The sequence below is a fragment of the Centroberyx affinis genome, unplaced genomic scaffold (genome assembly GCF_046629955.1).
Source record: "Centroberyx affinis isolate AG114_WGS23_722 - 3 ecotype Tasmania unplaced genomic scaffold, CSIRO-AGI_Caff_v1 ptg002675l_1, whole genome shotgun sequence".
In the NCBI taxonomy this organism is placed as follows: Eukaryota; Metazoa; Chordata; class Actinopteri; order Beryciformes; family Berycidae; genus Centroberyx; species Centroberyx affinis.
In genome coordinates, this window is record NW_027280859.1 from 134605 (window position 1) to 153438 (window position 18834).

The 18834-nt window shown below is 40.4% G+C and overlaps 1 protein-coding gene across 2 annotated transcripts; it reads right to left on the bottom strand.

The window, feature by feature from the left end:
- Nucleotides 1–970: 970 nt before the first annotated feature.
- Nucleotides 971–18415, bottom strand: tm9sf4 (transmembrane 9 superfamily protein member 4). Of its 2 annotated transcripts, none has more exons than XM_071535163.1 (18): nt 18380–18415; nt 16729–16836; nt 16356–16455; nt 15933–16089; nt 15138–15279; nt 13490–13613; nt 11726–11847; nt 10340–10451; nt 9884–9954; nt 8889–9021; nt 8157–8238; nt 7916–7991; nt 7350–7433; nt 6406–6581; nt 6165–6228; nt 5716–5835; nt 4797–4886; nt 971–4430 (listed from the first exon to the last, which is right to left on the bottom strand). In XM_071535163.1, the coding sequence occupies exons 1-18, from the start codon at nt 18413–18415 to the stop codon at nt 4281–4283; spliced, it is 1947 nt and encodes a 648-aa protein (XP_071391264.1). In that variant the 3' UTR covers nt 971–4280. The 2 variants fall into 2 exon arrangements, with proteins under 2 accessions (XP_071391264.1, XP_071391263.1); XM_071535162.1 differs by having other exon boundaries at nt 16729–16839.
- Nucleotides 18416–18834: the final 419 nt, after the last annotated feature.

Here is an 18834-nt window from a genome sequence, read left to right on the forward strand (position 1 = left end):
ACTTCTTTCAGTCAACTGTTAGGGCCAACTCAAGCGTCTGATTCATTTTCTTCCTTTCTCAAGCCCATCCATCCATCACATTCATTTTTTTTTCTGGGGACACTGATTGACTGTTCAAAACAAAGCACAGGCAAAATCGGTTAACCAGACTCTGTTGAAAGATTATTCTCATTTTCCATTTATAGACATTCACCACAAGGTAGTGCACATGATTAGAAACACTCAGAATGAGACCGGCTTGCTATGAATACGATATCTACTGTGTCAAAGGAAGTGTAGCTAATTTTATGTTAATGAGCAAAACACTCTTATGAACCTGGCAATATACAGAGATTTGATTGAGAATGCAGAAAAGTAGCTCCACTTGTATGTGAATGTAGGGGAATTGTGTTTTCAAAAAAGTGAATTCCTTAAAAAACAAAAGAGAAAAAAGAAAAATGCCATCCCAGAATATCACAAGCCTATCTTCCTTGTGGCTCGGGTCCCACAGTATGTCTAACCCTCATACTGGACCCAGGTCTGGATTATGTCTCAGAGTGCTAGACCAGTAAGCCTACATGCATAGCTGAGCCTCCAGACTGCCCTAATTATAGTACTACACAGCTAGCCTATACTTACATCAACTGAGCTGCCTGCAGCGACTCACACACATACACTTACTGGATGCCAACTGTGCCATAACTCAGAAAATAGAAACGCGCTTGGTTTTCGAGAAATTTCTTAGGAGGAACCTAGAGAGCTAGTAAAAAGGATTTGGGAGGACCAAGACACCACAACACACACTTCGTAATGTGATCACAGCCCCTCCAGACACTAAACAGTTTGGAAATAGAGAGGGACAAAGCATTAGCATGGATCAACACCTTCACACACACACACACACACACACACACACACTTGGTAGACAACTGATTCAACCATGATAGTCAAAAAAATACCTGAAAAACAATTCTCAAATTCAACTTGTCAGCACTTTATTGTTTCGTCATCGTACATTTTTTATAATTGGACATTCTGTAAAAGAAACAAAAGAGAAAAATAACAGTAACAAGTTCCTTAAAAGTCATCATCGGCATCATGCTTTTGGCTAAAACAATGACAGGATCTATACTTACAGAGAGCGCCACGAACAGCGAAACGCAACAATACAAAGCTGTTTTTTCTTTTATTTACATTGTAGAGCCCTCATTCATACATACACACGCATGACTCGGGCCACTTAAAGTCTCATCTGTAAAAAATCTCCCCCGGCACGTGGATTTCAGTGCCAGGAGAGGAGTGTCTCTTCTGTCTTCACGTAAGACAGCAGCCAAGTGTCAGAGCTCAACAACTCCTTGACAGAATACAGAGGGAAAAGGAGGAGGGACAGCATACTGTGAGCGAGAGGTGATGGAGAGGGTTTGGTGGAGAAAAAAGGGAAAGACATGGAGAAATGGTCCAGATCTGAAATACACTCCCTAAGATTTAGGCAACAAAGTAGGCTTAAATAAGCTGTTATGCCCAGTAGCAAGTGGGAGGAGGAATTTCAAATTTTTTTTTGCTCTACTCAACCGATTCTCTAATATCTCAATGAGTGTCTCAGGTTGATCTGAATATGAGGAAGGTCACAATGAAGAAAGGAAGGGGGGGGGGGGGGGGGAGTGGGGGCAGAGGAGGATCAGTCATTCATTCATTCAGTGGTTCACTGTAACTGTTTCACCCCTGGAGAATCAGGGTTGATCTAGGCACCTGTCTCTCCTCTGTACAGCCCTGCACTCACAAACCAACTCGTTATTTCTGTTCTGTGCAAAACCCGCCTACCGCTCAAAAACTATCAAGTGATGCTCTTAAGGTCCTCAACTAAAATCAACTTGATGGTAACGCTTGTGACAAATATTTACCTACACCCTGCACGGGTTTAGGTTTGTGGGAAACTTGCCAGAGGAACAGGGTTTGGCTCAAAGAGCTCCAATGTCACTTGCTTTAGTCACAGAACTTAAGTACTGTTATCAGTTTAGGAGAAGCTTCAGTTGCTTGATGAAAACGTCTCATGTTCCCTGGGGCCTTCAGGTCCTTACAGCTCGTTGGAATTTAGCCTTAGTAGATGTTTTTTGTCTCAGGACTGAGTTACAAACATCTGCCACAGGAAAACATTGTAATGGTGGCTAGTCAGTATCTTGAAAATCCTTCTTAGTAACTCTACATTGAAGTACATTATCATTAAGATCAATGGTTAATTAAGTAGTGAGCGGCTGACCAATCAAATATCTTCATGTGTGATGCCATGTATAGGCTGCCGGCCCAGCGCTCTGCAGGACGATCACCATGTGGCCTTCTACATCCAGAGCAAGTTTAGGATCTGCAAGCAGCCTGCGTCTGTCTCAAGGCAGCAGAGAATAATGACTGTACAGTAAGGTTAGACCGATATTGGCCAGTCAGTGTTGTCTACCTGATGTGATGGATATGATGCAGTTTGCTTGATTACATATTGTATAATTGATCAATACTATGCCGGCTGTTTATGGGAAGCCCTTGACCTGAATTGATTCTCATGCCACATTTTGTTCCACACAAATATGCATCAATGGTATTATTATTATTAGCCTGGGCTTCGGTGGAGAACTTTAGTGTCCCATGGTCTAAATGAGGTTTGAGAAGCTTGTCGGCCCTGCCAATAAAACATTTTGGGGAAATATGTAAAATTTGTATTAAATTTAAAAATGTTGAATATTGGCACAAAAAAAAACATAATGCCTTGAAAAACCCATCGGGCGAACCATACTGTATAGATCTAATAAGAACACCGTGGGTTGCACTTCAATACTCTGCAGTTATGCATCATCCAGTGAGAATACAACATAGTTCAGCACACGAAGAAACAGAATCCTCCTACAGTATCAAATTGCAGAATGATCATCCTGAGAGACCCAAGTACTGTCTAAATGTCAACTACCTCTATTGGTAGAAACACATGGAGCCAGCAAGATGTAGATCCGGCTGGCTTTCAAAAATTACTTTCTGTGATGTACACAAAACAATGTATCGTACATTTGAATCAAACTCAGTGAAGTATCCGAAACGAAGCATCATTCTTCAACAAAAAGGATCCTTCGAAATCAACATTGCAAACAGCGATTTTGCACCCCCTTCCATATATGCATAGTTCAGCAGACCAACAGCACTGCTAAGGCTACACTGATGGCATGGTCAATGATGGGAAAAATTTACATTTTTGCAAGTGACTGCTGGAAAAGCTTCATAGACATAATGTGTTGTAGACAAAAGACCATATACATTTCCAGAACAAAAGATTACGCCTCCTCAACATTTACAGGTTTTGATTCCATAGCATTTCCTTTTCTCTAGCGCCAGTGGCTTCACCCAAGCACTATAGTCCATTGATTCAGGGCAATGGGTTCACATACTTTAGCACATTCCTTCTCAATGGCGTTCAGTATCATTTAGGGCAAGTGGACCAATATTTCAACATTAAAGAGAGACCATTGTTTTGGAAAGTGAAACTGATATTTTGATTGCAGTTGTGGTTAAAATGGTCACACCAGGACATGGAAACTGCAGTAAAAAATAATAGAACATTTTAATATCCTTTCTCATGTTACAATGTAGAATTTCCCAGCATAATTTCCATATGAGCTCAACCCAACAAACTTAACGCCATAACCACAGTTTGACCCCCCAACCTTCCTCTGATCATAAAAGTCTCTGAAATTAAACAAAACAAAACCGAAAACTACATTTGAAAACAGAGAGAAACAGGAAAAGAGCAAAGACAGAATTAATGTAAAGTATGATGAAAACACCTTCCCAGAAACAGATTTAAAACAAGCGAATTCTGAGATAAATGGGATGACAAAAATAAAAACCTGGATAAGTTAGGCTCGCCCAACTCAAAACACGCACGAAAAGACAAAACAAAAATGTACAGAGACCATCACTTGACATACTTTGGCCCATTGTGTTGTGTGCAAGGTGAACCAGCAGAATACATGAATTGTCCCGTCAGAGGAAAATTCACTCTGTGTCTCTGTCTGGTAAAGAAGGGAGGAAAGGAGGGAGGGGGAGAGAAAGAGAGAAACAGCACGGCCGATGCTGCCATCTTGCTGTTCTTGCCCCTCAGACCAGTGGGTGGAGCTGTCGCACCATAAAAAGCCCACCTCACGCTTCCTTCTGTACACAAGTCAGTGCTTGCTGGACATGAAGAATAAAAAAAATATATTAAAAAAACAGGATGTGGCAAAAAATCAAAATGAAAAACAAAGGACAGCAGCAACAGTGACGACTCAGTCAATCTTGACGGCAGCATAGATTTTCCTGATGAACATGTAGGCTGCGTAGAAGCCAATTGTGCCCGTTAGCAGCCAGAAAGACAGGACCATCAGTGTCGTGTAGCCAAAGTACAGGAGGGAAGGGATGAACTCCACTATGTCCAACTGCAGAGAAAAGAGAAGAAAAATCAATGTCAGTGCTGTCCATCTTTTTTATTTTAATATTGGCTATTACAACCATTTCAGACTATTTTCACCATTGACCGCCATTTTTCAAACAATTCATTTTTTTCTCATCACCAATTATCTTTCATGTAAGTCTTTTCTTTTTAATGGGTTTTTTCCCCAAGAGGAACTTATATATGAGAATATATACCATAATTTCCAATGATTGGTTAACATTTATTCATAATAAAATATTCAACTGAAAAACATGATTCCTGCAGCAGCAAGCTTCACATTAGCTGCAGTAGAATCAGAGAACAGTTGTTGTGGCCTTGTCAGATGTCACAACAGTCCTGGGACCTTTACCTTGTTGACAAAGTAGAAAATGGCGTAAACAAGGACGTAGAAGGCTGAGCCTCCTGACACCAGGAACGTTCTCCACCACCACCGGTAGTCCTGTCGGAGCGCACAAAAATAGAAAAACAGCACTTAGAGTGTGTGTACATGACTGAGATAAGGTTCAGGTAGGACTGGAGCGACTACATACTGTCTAACATCTGTACATGACATTTTTTCTGAGTAGAATCAGACCAAACTCAATTCATAACGAGAATAAAACAGTTTATAAACCACTACAAAACTTGATTTATACCATTGTAAGAATCCAATATTTCAATGTTTTGGAGACCTTAAAACTAAACACTTATAACTAATTGTACAATACTCATTCAAGGAAAAAAAATCACCCTCAGATAGTGTTAAATATCTATCTGTGATGTTCAGTGTGTTCCAGGAGTTATTTTGTGATAAAGTATTGTAATTTACTTTTTTGGCTTACCCTCAACCTGCCTTTTCTACTTCAGTTAGTGATTTCCTACATTTCCAAGAATGACTTTTGACAACCCTGAGACAGGGTGTGAACTTGTTGCTTTCAATCAAAGGTGGTTGGGAAAGATGAGCAAATAAATATAGCTAGCTAGCCGACGACTTTGCAAACGTTGCAAATTGTCTTTTTAACAGTGTTAAAGCATTTGTGGGTGGATTTTCACTTTTAATATTACTTCCGAATGTACGCCTTGAATCAGCAGGTAAAAAATTTGATGTGATTGACATTACTGTGACAATGTTTCCTTAATCTCTTCTAATCTCCTCTTGGATTAAAAAGAACAGTTAGGTATCCGTGCATCAAACACTTTTTCGCGCAACTGAAACATATGTATAAGGAAAATGTACAGCTTGTATAATTCTAGGTATGTATGTTTAAATCTAGCCGAGATGTGATTACCTCTGCACAGAGCTGGAAGTAAACCATGACAATGCTGATCTGGGAGCAGGAGACAACCAGGATGATGAAGACCAGAAACAGGAACCCAAAAAGGTAATAGAACTGATTCTCCCAGATGGCCTGTAGATGGTGACACACACATACATGTTTACGTTACTATACATGTGACGAATATTTCATCGGTTTACATTAATTTCCTAACTTCTAAACCCAACTAAATGGCTGACACTAACTGTAACCCCACCCTCACTCTAAAGGGGGCCCTTTTCAAAGTGAAGGCTGACAATTGGTTCCAGCCAATTTCATTTCAGGACCTTTCTTTCTGTATAAAGTTATGGATAGAAGTACAAGAAAACACAAGCACAAACAGATGCCTACAAAGTACACATCAAAGGGGCCTTGACTTATAATTCATCACAATAAATGAGGAGCAGAGCTGTTGTACTCACACTAAAGATGAAGAAGAGCTCGATGAACATGGCGCCAAACGGCAGGATCCCTGCCATCAGGATTCTAGTGGAAATAAAAGAAAACATGTTTGGACAAAAAGTTCTCAACGCATTTTCAATCCCTGTGACATTATACATGGTCTTTCCATACATCGCGGTCACCAGCTGTTTACTTGAGAGCATCACAGTAATTGGTTGAACATTAAGAGCGGGCGGGGTCTTAGATTGGCTCAGCACTCACCCAACAAACTTGTTCATGTACCAGCGCTGCTCTGGGACCTGTCGAGGGATCTGGTTGGTGCGTACGGGGTTGTCATACGGCTGCTTGCGGAAGCCGAAGTAGTAGCCCAGGTAGACCAGGGGCATGGAGATGCCGAACCACATACATAGCAGGGCCAGCATGGTGGTGAAGGGAACCTGAGGTGATGAGAGGGGAGAAGAAGAATTACCCAAATATGAGGGTATGGTGCTTCAAATCCATCTGCTTGTGTTGATGATTAAAAGTAAAAAAGTTAAGAGGAAAACTCCACGCTCAGATACTCTTACTCTGTTATAAAGCAATCTATGATGTTCAAGGCATTCCAGGAGTTCTTTTGTGATGAAGTGTTGTAATTTACCTTTTTGTTGTACTCACTTTCCCTGAACATGCCTCGACTACTTTGGCTTCAGTTAGTGATTTCCTACATTTCCCAGAATGCCTTTCGACAACCACTAGAGAATATACCTGAACTTGTTCCATTCAGTGGTGGGTTATAAATGAAGTTGGAGAGAGCAATAGCGATAAAGATACTTAGAGCCTGGGAGCTAGTTTTTCCAGTCGAGAAAAAGTGAGAGTCATGCCCCTTACTGAAAACATCTCGGCCTCTTCTACATTAGATTTCTCCTGGTATGATTGTAGCACATCGGTGCAAAATGGGGAGTCTGGAAAGTAGCCCTTGCTCTGTGATTCATCATGTTGTCTACGTTTGGCCACTTATCCACTGGAATAATAAAAATACAGCACCAAACAACAAAATGGGCCCAGATATGCAAGGTACATCACCATTAGCTGTTTTTTAAGTGTTAAAATGTTTTAGGGTACATTACCTTCACCTCAAATGTGATTTGCATTCTAGCTTGCCGTTTCCTAATTTGCTTTCTGTATTTACACTGAGCTGAACAGTGCGTCTGAGTCATAAAACTCACCGCCCCAGAGGAGTGTTCTCCCCAGATGAAACAGTTGAGGACGAAGCAGATTCCGAAAACCACTGCAGGATACAAAGTTGCCGTCTGCAGGAGACAAAACACAACAACACTTATGTTTATGTAACAACACTTATGTTTCCCACAGGTTGTCAGTTTACTTTGTTTGTGTCGGCACAGACACACGCGACTGAAGGAGCACAGATATGCTGCGTCATTGGTATAATCTATTATGGTCCTAGTAGTTCACTAACACGCTTTCAGCATTACATCTTGACTGTCTGAAAACTACATCAGTGAGAACCTCTGGCTTCATGCAGCACGGCAACCAAAATGAATCCAAAGCAAAAATGTACTTGGTGGGCTGTTCATTTACCTGGGCAGGCCCCCAAATATTAACATTGTATGGGAAACACTGCATTGTATGTAGTAACATCAACAAACATCTGCTATGCACTAGTGAAAAATATATTGACAAAGTTGCATATCATACATGCTCTTTTGCACAAATCTATGTGTATGAGTAAATTAACATCCCACACTGGTGATTCAACTTATTATGCACTCACACAAAATGCTCCCTTCTTCCACCGGTGGCCTTTCAGTGTGCGGTACAGTCTGCCAGCGAAGTAGCCGCCAAATACACTGGAGGAATGAAAAACAAGCATAAGCAGCGTTAAATTAAAGGAAATTAAAAAATGGAAAATATGAAAAACACATTTTGAAACTTGGTTACTTCCTACTTCCTGACATCTGCTTTGGTTTCCCTGCTATAAGGAACCTTAACAGAGACATGAATATGGGTCTTACCCCATGAACATGAAGAGGAAGCAAGCAGTGGTCATCAAGGCTCCTCTACTGGACGGAGACAACATCCCCAACATGGCCACAACTACAACACAAATGGTAGTCAATACCACAATACAGTTCGTAGATTACAGCAACCATGGCCTCACATGAGACAGACATAACAACAGCAGTAGCAGGACACAGTACATCAATCAACAAATCAGACATGCAACTCATAAAACAGAATATGCAGCTTTCTCAACATAATCATTCTATTTCTATGCTTTTTCTACTCTGTTTAGAATTGAGGCTACAACATAGGACAATGTTATACTCAGTAAGGCACAGGAGTGTCCAAAGCTACAAAGGACAATATATATTTATCTCCTGTGTCCTGCAGATAACTTTTACAGCTATTTTCTTCATTTTTATGCAATTTACATTTTAGTCTTTTTACCAACGTGCTTATCCTCAGCGACATAAAATCAGAGCAAGAATAGAGTAAGTGCCAATTCAGACTGAGGTCCAAGGAAGACTGGGGTTTTACAGTCAGAGCCTCTAAACTCTAAAACAACTTGCCACTAGATATAATGGCCAAGTCTGCATCATATTTAAAGTCTCTTTTAAAGACATGTTTTTATACACTAGCCTGATAGTTTTTTTTTTTAATTTCTGAAAATTTCTGAAAAGTATATCTGAAAAGTTAACTCTTCAGATATACAGGAACACTGATGATATAAGAATCAAACTCACAGATGACAATTAGGATCATGCAGAAGAGCTGGATGCCTGAGCCCAGCAGAGAGCTGAGGATCATGGGATACTGAGGCGGCCTGAAGACATCACCATGAACATTCTTCCATCCCGACTCCTCCATGGTGTCCTCCTGGTGAGGGAGGAGAAAAATCTTGTCAAATCCCTGGTGTACACACTAGAACATGTCAAAATCTATAACATATACCTGAACAAATATGATAACCCGAAATTGATTTCAATCAGACAATCAATTACGCTAAAATCAATTTAATTCACATGCATAGGTTTTCTAGGAGACTTTCGATGCAATCTCTCCCCCAAGACGAGCACAAGTAGGGAAGCAACGGTTTGAGTTTGATTATAGTGTGAGGAAAACCCCCCCCCAAAAAATCATGGTTTTATGAATATTATGTACAATTTATTTTTACTACACTAAGCACATGGAAAATCAAATGACCATTTTATAATTAGGTTTTATTGCATTTCTTTTGGTCCTGCAAAAAAAAAATGTACTCTATGTTGAAAACAGATTTGAATACATTGGAAATAAGTGTTTTTGCCTTTTAGAATTTACAGTAGCTGCCTATTAAAACAGAAATAATAATACAGCAAATGCCTTTCGAAAAAAATAAAAATAATGATTGGATTTGTGTAATAAGTTGGTCTTTTACATCTAGCCTATACTTGGAAACCATTTAATCAATACAGACGGGGACGAGCAAACAGGAAGTAAATGACTGCACCAAACATCTTCTGATGACTCAGACAGATACCCCACAATGACTGGAAGATGCCTTCAATACTTTGTATGGACTAGATTAGATGGACACGCCATTTTGGAGGGACTTTTTAAAACGGAAAGTAATTCATGAACACTGTAATACTACAGAGATACTGCAACTTCTGAAATGTTTAGTTAGTTAGATGTTTAGTTGTGCATCCCTATGCACAAGCCAACAAACTAATGTAATTTCTTCTGTGTATTTCCTTACTATGTCGTCTTCTCTATTGTAGTTGGCGATGTCCTTCCTCAAGGTCCGGATAATGATCATACTCAGAATACCTGACATAGAGAAGGCAGGGCAGGAGAGGTAGGAAATCAGTCAGGGAGAAAGACAGAATTCTCAACATTTCACATGCTGTCATCAACCTAAAGATGTGAATCCCATTTACGCAGGAGGAAAAGTGACCAAGGAGTCCAAGTGTTTTATAAACAGAGTATGAGGTCAAGGCTCCAATTTAAAGTTCCATATATTTCCATACTTCAAGTTTTAGATATTGCAGATTTTTCACCATTTACACCTTTGATTAGAGGCCTATGAAGTGCAGTTACTACCCAGGAGGTAATTTCCACCACAGGTCTGGTGAGACACTCAGCATGGACATAATGATAGTAGACGACAGCTTAGTTAGACAGGATTTTTCAGATAACAAAAGAAGGGACATACCGGATAAGAAGAAGACGACCACCACAGAGTTGACAATGGAGAACCAGTGGATCTGGACGTCGCTCATGGTCAGGTACGTGTCCCATCGAGAGGCCCACTTCACCTGGCTGTTCTACACAGAGGAGATAAGAGGCTCAGCAGTGTTTCCTTTACATTCATTTAGTTGTGAATCCCCGACAGCTTGAAAACTGACACAGCTAGAAAAATGTCTAAATGCTAGAAATCCCAGAATAGGCACAGGAGCAAACCTGAGTTTCAGAACCAAAATTATCCCCCCACATCCCATCTACAAAATATTATACAGCAAACACAGAGCTTGGGGCTTATGGCAGGGTTTTCCCCAACATTTTTGGAAGGTAACCCAATTTTGAGGTCAGAAAATTCCTGTGATGTGCAGTGGCACATTTGCACATCTGGACATTCTATACATATGTTCGTCCATCTGTATACTCTGAAAATCTAATAATGCAGGGAGCCAAATATGAATGTTTTGCACACCTGTGTATAAGCTGTCAGATGTAGATCTGTAAACTGCAAAATGTGTCAATGAAGACACTGTGTCTTTATTTATTTGTTGTATTATCCTCGATGTTCTTTTCTTTTGTTGTAATTACTTGTTGTATTATCTTCAATACTCTGTATTTGCTCTATTCTTACCTATATCATATTTTTTGCTGCTGAAATGACCCGATTTCCCCACAGGGATCATTAGAGATTCATCTAATCTAATCTATTTAATCTATACTCAGTGGGACAGAAATCAAGTTGTGTGCTCTTCTTCAGCACCGTTGCTGCATAGTTTTCACTCTCTGTGTACTCCTAAAGCTTTTGGCTGTCGTTTTTCAAGTGAAAATGACAATATGGTTATTACAGACATTTTAGTTTGATTAGCATTTCTTTCATAGCAGGGGACTGCAGCCCAACGAGCCCAAACTGTGGCTTAGGGTTTAGCAGTAGTTAGGAAGAGGCTAGAAGGAAGAAAGAGAAGGAGACAATATTGTTGTGGCCAGACAGAATTTGGGGTGTGAAATATGTAGTGAAAATAGTAAGGCACTTGTCTCTCACAGTCTCTCATGGATGAAATGTTGCAGACTTGGGTCCGAGGTTCCCGGTTGCAAACAGGCAATGGCATACACATAAGAAGACCTATTAAGCAGGCAAGGTAAGTAGGAAGAGTACAGACCAAAATGAGCTTGCACTGAGTCACAGGGATAGAGACTAATTAAACATGTCTTTTGGGCTTGGGGAACTGAAAAACACAGCTTAATTAAACACTTGACTTTCTGGGGACTTGGGGAACTGATTCAGAGATCAGTCACAAACTGGTCTGACTCCTGGCTACAGGATGTTTCAGGTCAGGTGAGAGTCTACGCTGCAGTCACTGACCATCCACTTGACGGAGTAGGTGAAGAGGACCTCGTTGTCCTTGGTCGGGTCGATCTCCTGGGGGGCGGAGCCGCTAGCCTCAGGCAGGGTGCAAGTCTTCTCACTATAAACAGGCTTCAGGTCTGAGAATACAGAGAGACACACGAAGTTAGTATTATATGGGAAGCGAGGGAGGCATTTTTAAAGGTGGTTTGTATCTTCTCAGCTTTATTGGACTTATTACTGGAGAATGACAGCAAAGGTGGCAGCGAGAGAGTAGATGCTTTGCATCTGGTAAGGGATGAAATGATGTCCTGAGCTGGACTCATAACCCACAACCTTGAGAATACAGGGTATGTGGCTTTGTCTACTGATACTTGTAGTAGTGAAATTTATATGCAAGTTCAATCAGGGAGACTACCTAAAACCATCCACCTCTCTCTAGTTGCATTCATGCTTTCTCTTTACCCAATCAGAGTTGGCAAATACTTTCCCTTTTTTACCAGAGAACCAATCAGAGGTGTCACTTTCGCTCTCTTTTTCAGAGAAGCAAATTCCTACTAATTCCTACGTCCATCCACAGATGTGCTCCTAACTTCATGAATGAGAGGAGTTTCACCATGGAGCTTACGCCAAAGTTTCCATCATGTTTCGCTTCTGAATAAAGTTTTCATTTGAGCATTCAACCTAGTTTCTTGTGATTGAACTCTGGATGCCACAATTGATGCCATCTTGCTGCCCTTTTCTGTATTATGAAACCAGTTATGTGTTAATGAAGACACTATTCCATTCTGTTTTGGAGATAACAATGAGCAAATGATGGATCAATGAATATCATGGTAATATGGTAGTGTTGCATGATTATGGCAAAAATGACACTCCTGATTATTTTGCTAAATATTGTGATAGTGATTATTAATCATGATCATTTGTCTCAGTTTCAGGAAACCAAATTATTTTATTGCACTTTTTTCCATTAACAAATATCTTCTTCTTCTTTTTTCAGTGCAGTATTTCTCAAAGAAGCAGCAGCTCCAAAGTCCTGATTTCACTCTTACCGTGTTACTCTTGTGATCCTTATTTATAAATTTCAAATTAATAATTACTACTTTATTACTTTGGGCCGCCACTAAAACCCTGAGGCAAACCTTTTCACATAATCTGTCCTTGTTTGTCATCATTTGGTTTAAAACCACAGCATCTCCAAATGACAGATGATGATCCACACTTAGGAACTAAAGTAACATTGTGACTTTCAGACTTGGGAGAAGGCTTTTCCTCTCTAACGGGTCAATCTATTCTTTTACACACTACTTGTTGGTACATTTTGCCAAAGACAGTCTATTTAAGGTTTCTCTTTTTCTTTTCCACATGAGCTGTCTGCTTCTCCATCTTAACTACTGTTTTGGTCACATGGGTGCACATTGCACATTCAAAAGTTGTGATTGGTCACGCGTAATGGGAGCGTTTGATATACCAAACCGGGATGTTCAGGAGAACTGAAAATTGAACAAACACTTCAATGGAAACACATTAATCGTGATATCTACGATTAATTGTGCAGACCAATAACAGCATGTCAGCAAGCTTCATCAAGTTCAATTTAAGATCTTTAAAGACAACTTAAATGCCTGTTAGAATAAAATATAAGACCAACCTCACAATTGAAATAAACTTGAAAATGGAAATAACTGTCCTTCCTCCTGCTACTGAAATGGTACAATTCTGACACTATATGAAGGTTCAACCACCTCCTGCCACTCAGTAGGGTGTGTTGCCACTTACCATCTACCTTGACGCTCTGGGGCACAACCTCGAATCGCACCACCCTGTAGTCGTGGTCATCCCCCTGCTCCAGCTTCTCCCTGTGGTAGTACAGGATGAAGGATAGGTGGTTGTGGAGATAGAACTGGGAGGGAGAAAAGAAAACATGGATTAGTACGCTGCATGTTGGCAAACCCCCTCTTGTTAAGATTGAGTGGACTAATGCTCTCCAAAAAATCCACTCTGCTTGTATTTCTAGTGATTTTGACAGAAGCAAAAGCAAACCTGTCACTTTAGTTCTTACAAGTGGGCTACATCATCCAAACAATTTACTTCTGTGGTATTTCTAGTACTGCTGGTAAATCCTGTTGAGTCTGCCAGTCCTGCGAAAGTGCAGTCAGGATTCCCAACCTCAATATGCACATACAATACCAATACATACAGTACTTCTGGATACATCTCTGTATGTATGATACTTCCATCTGTAAATGTTAACAATGCACATTTGTTCATCTGGACATATTTCTATATGGCGAAGCACAAGACTACAAAGACAACTTTCACAGAGTGTGAAACTGAAGTGCTTGTTGGGAGGTTGATACAAGGCGAAGGCAGACCTATTGTTTGGTCTCCTTAGTTTAAATATCACCAACCATAAAAATTTGTTAAATGGCAAGTGGCAACATGTCACAGCAGCAGTTAATGCTGCCAGCTCCAAGAGCCAGACTCATTTGGAAACACAAAGAAATGGTCTGATATAAAGGTTGATGCCAAGAAGCACACTGTTACGCATTGACAGTGTCAGTGCCTCTGGCGGGGCCAAGGGGACACCGAAGCTTTCTCCCTTGAAGGACGTCTCGCCTCGATAATGGGGGAAACTCTAATTACTGGGATTGTGCCAGAAAGAGGGTGAGTCCGACATGGCATCAGAGGAAAATGAGACTGCTGCGGGTCACCCAGGTATCCTAAATGTCTTTTCTTTTTGGAAAGAGTGAACCTAACCATGCATTCAACATTTCACACTCATTTGGTTTGACTCAAAAAACAAACAAACAAAAAATATAGAAGTAACTGCTGCAACTGGTGGCTGAAGAGGACGTTTGTGTGCCCGGCTCAGTATTGTTGATGCTCTCTGTGCGCCACAAAAGCAGCAATAATGCATTATTCATATCATTATTCATATCATATATCATCATTGCAAGCCCTTGTATAAGCCTGTGACAGTCAGCCCTATTGCTTAACACCTTGATTTGTCACACCACACCACTTATGAGCCCATAATCAAAGTTCACTGCAAATAGGGAGATGCTTTTTGGGCTTACTAGATGGCTTTTAGACAAATAAATTATTAAGGCTTGGATGTTCCTCCTCTCTATATTATACGTCTGTGTAATTTGGTATGGAGCATAAAGAATTGACTGAAAGGTCATTGGAACATTTTACTTTATTTCACTGCTTTGCCATTGGAATCTCCATTTCACAGTGTGTCCAAAAGTTTGTTTTTTATAACTCCCAACTTATGCGTGGAAAGTGGCATATGCATCTGTCAACCCCCGATTTGTGCGAATGCAACATTTATTAATGAGGCCCCAGGTCTTTTGGCCACCTATTTACCTATTCTCTCCATCTTAACAATGCATTAGTCAGGACAGGAGGCTCTAACATCTACCTTGTTGTTGTCGGCAAAGCCCAGCCTGTAGCCATGTTCAAACTGGACGTCCTTCACCACGTCCTTCTTCTGCTCCTCCTCTGCTGCCTCTCTGTTGGGGTAAAACTCCAACCGGGTGGCAACTGGCAGGTTATCTGCAATACTGAGAGAACAAGGAAGTTTCAGTTAGTTTGCTGCTATATGTTGATTCTTAAAAACAGCTCCGAAATGTTGAAATCTGTGGAATCTAACTCGGGTCTCCCGCTTGAGAGTCCGCAGTCTCACTCCCTGCGGGCCACGTGACCCATAAAGTAGTGAACAGAGCGACCGCCCGACCGACAATACCATCCATAGAGCCCCTGCTGTCGCGGGGCTAAGAATAAATACATAAATCTCAAACTTACATTTCAACAGGAAAACGGTTATCTCAGAGATGTGTTTGGGAGCAGAAAAAAAAAGCAGGAAAAATGATCTTCCATTAAAGATATTGTCTAAAGAATTGTCTGAAACTGAAAGATCACCTGCCTGGTTATCTGTAATACTGAGGGAGAAATAGACTAGAAATAGATCACCTGAGGATTTCCATACACATGGCAAAGGGGAAAAAGTGCTAATTTCAAACAGAAAGGTTGTGATACACACTGACAATAAAACGATCACATGCCAATCTGAAACTGAACCCAATTATTTGGGGTCATGGGACAAAAATTATTACTTAAAAAGAATCTAATGTGTGGTATTCCACATGGCCCTGGGTCTAGGTCAGCATTTACAAGGACCCCTTCATGGAAACAGTGATGAGGAGGGGACACTCACAGGTGAACATAATACTCCTCCTGGATTCGCTCAGCAACCAGCTTGCTCTCCTCTATGTTGAGCGTTTTCTTGTCACACACCATCTCACAATCCTTGGGGTGGTTCATCGCAACATTGTAGAGTGTGTTCACAATACGGTCCCCCCGTAGCACCTCACCTACATTAACAAAAACATATGTCAATAAAAAATTAAAATCAGAAACATGCTGGCAAATTGTTAATTGATTTTGCTTTTCCTGATTAGGATGAGGTGAAAAAAAAACCTCAGTGATACTTTTAGACAAATACAGAGAAAATAAAACACAAATCAATACATGATTGTGTGGCTAAACAGATTAGCCAAAACTTTGCGGGCCACAACACTACTTCCAGGAAGTATGATATGTGATACACAGGGTGGAGTAGCAGTGAGGGTCCACTTACCCAGGTTCTCTGCCTTGTAGAAAACAGAACCTGGCCTACAGAAAGGCAGCGAGTAGTATTCATAAGGGAGCTGGGTACGGGAGCTGGTCAGCTTCACTGCCTAAAAAAACAAATCATCCAAAGACTGATTGGACAATGGATATAGTGATGTGCAAAATTGCATCTGTGACAGGTATGCCTCCAGCCATAGACTGGAGTCCAAAATGAAACGATCATCATCACTAAATGTCTGATCAAGCATAAAGAAACCAAAACAAAATAGGGCAATGCTTCAGACAAATTGATTGATGGAGTTTCAGCTATCAGTTAACCGTTAAAGACAAGTGACTATCAAAAAGACTGGCAAAATATATTATATGCATTTTAATCTTACCTTAATATCTACTGTCTCCTGGTCATGGAAGTCCCGGGGAGCGACACCAGGGACGTAGAAGGGCCGGACTGCAGGCAACATGGACAACAGCAGCAAGGCCCACCACGTCTCCTGCACCACAGACACCACAAGACATTTTACAACACAGACCAGACAAAGAGAAGAAACTGATCTAGAGTAACTTCTAACAGCTGCATATTAGGTGTATATTAGCCAAATAACATATAATGGATGAACATCCATGTGGGATTTTCAACACAACCATTGGAAACCATCTCACCTCATGTTACAGAAAAATATTAATACTAACGCCGGATGAAATACAATAGGATATGTGAATTCACTCACTTCAGATAAAGTATTGTCAGAAATGCCTTTGCCTTGGACAAAGCAAACCTGGAACTAACAATTCCCTTTCATGATGTAACTAAATGCGCACAACCAGGTAAAAGCTAATATATAGCAACTTAGGCCTCTTGCCAAAACGTGTTGTTCTTTCTTTCTCCTTCTGTGTGGGAGATTTGGTCACATCAAACTTCAATACAAACTCTGTCAGTTTATGATGTCTGGCTTATCAGCAATATTCTTAAGCCAAATATGAGATTTCAGTGACTTTATATGTGTTTCCAGGAACATAAATCAGGGCTGCTACCAGAGGCTGTATGATAGCCTGTGTGAAAGGCTGAATGTCAGTGCAACAGTCAGCTGTAGTTTGTAATATTACACATAACTTAGTCCAGCTATATGCACTGTCAGTGGTTATGTGTGTGCTTTTCGTGCTTGTACAAACTAAAGCCCAGCCTTGACAGTAGTTACTTCCCTATACACAATCACACTATTTTCCAAATTCTATTATATTTATCAGCAGTAGCTTTAATTGGGATGAAATTTGCCTAGCCACAACGACAAATAAAATACCTCGAACAAATTAGTAAAATTACTTGAGTAGCTGAAGAACCATTCAACCCAATAAACCTTAGCTAGTTCAATATGTAAGCTACTGCAATGGCAGTGAAGGAGGAAACTGCAAGCAGTGCTCTAGCCTCATCGACAAATAAGTTGAGAGACAACACAAGAGCTAAGCTAAGAAAGGCTAAGAAAGAAATGTTTGACCAATCACTTCTAGTTCTCTTATGTTCGTTATGTTAGCCTCTTGTAGTCTGCTGCTGTCATCTTGACATTCCTTCGGCTCTACCGACAAAAACCTAACCACTGACTTACGTTGGTTGTCGGAGTTGCTAATAGCTAACACGCAATGCCAAAGTTAAGTTAGCTAACTTCTCCTTGCTGTGCCGCAAATGACAGCCTAACAACTGAGAACAGGGTCATTTGTCCTCTGACAGCATGGTTTAACACACCAGAGAAATGAAACAAACCGGTACCAGAACATTATTAGCCACAGCTGACTGACAAACTAGCTAGGTAACGTTAGCTAAGTTTAGCTGGCTAGCAACATCGTCAACATTCATACAGTAGCAAACTCATTTTAACAAAGACAATAAATCCACACGTAGCCGACTCTAAATGTTTATTTTCCGACCAAACTAAACATCCACCCTTGCACTGTCACGCCTTAATCGCTAATTTCAATTAAAAAAGTACAAGCGAGAAATGATTTGAAGAAAAAGATTTCGCGTTCTTTTCCACTTACCATAGCCGCTGCCGCCATCTTGAATACACGTGTCATTAGTGACGTCAGAGGAAGCGCTGTGGTTTTTCCCCTAAGCCAATTAATTAATTTTCTGTTTTTGATATGACACACCCAGAAACGTAGCGGTACATAAAAGGTGAGTAAATTATGACCTTGACTGTCATAAAGCTAAACAACCACCAATATAAACAACAAATATTCCTATTTTTAGGAAAGAGTAACCTATGCTTTTTCCAATTGAAAAGATCCTATCTTCATCAGTTTAATATTATTTACTTACCCCTGATGTATACTGCGAATTAATGTCATAAAGATTCATATCAGCCGTATAAAAGGTGGATAAGCTAAATTTAGGAGGGTTCATCCTCCATTACATCCTTGCCTACACCCATAAATGAATGTGCTTAACATGTCATAAAATTGTAGGCTATTAAAAAATGAGTATTGTGATAAAA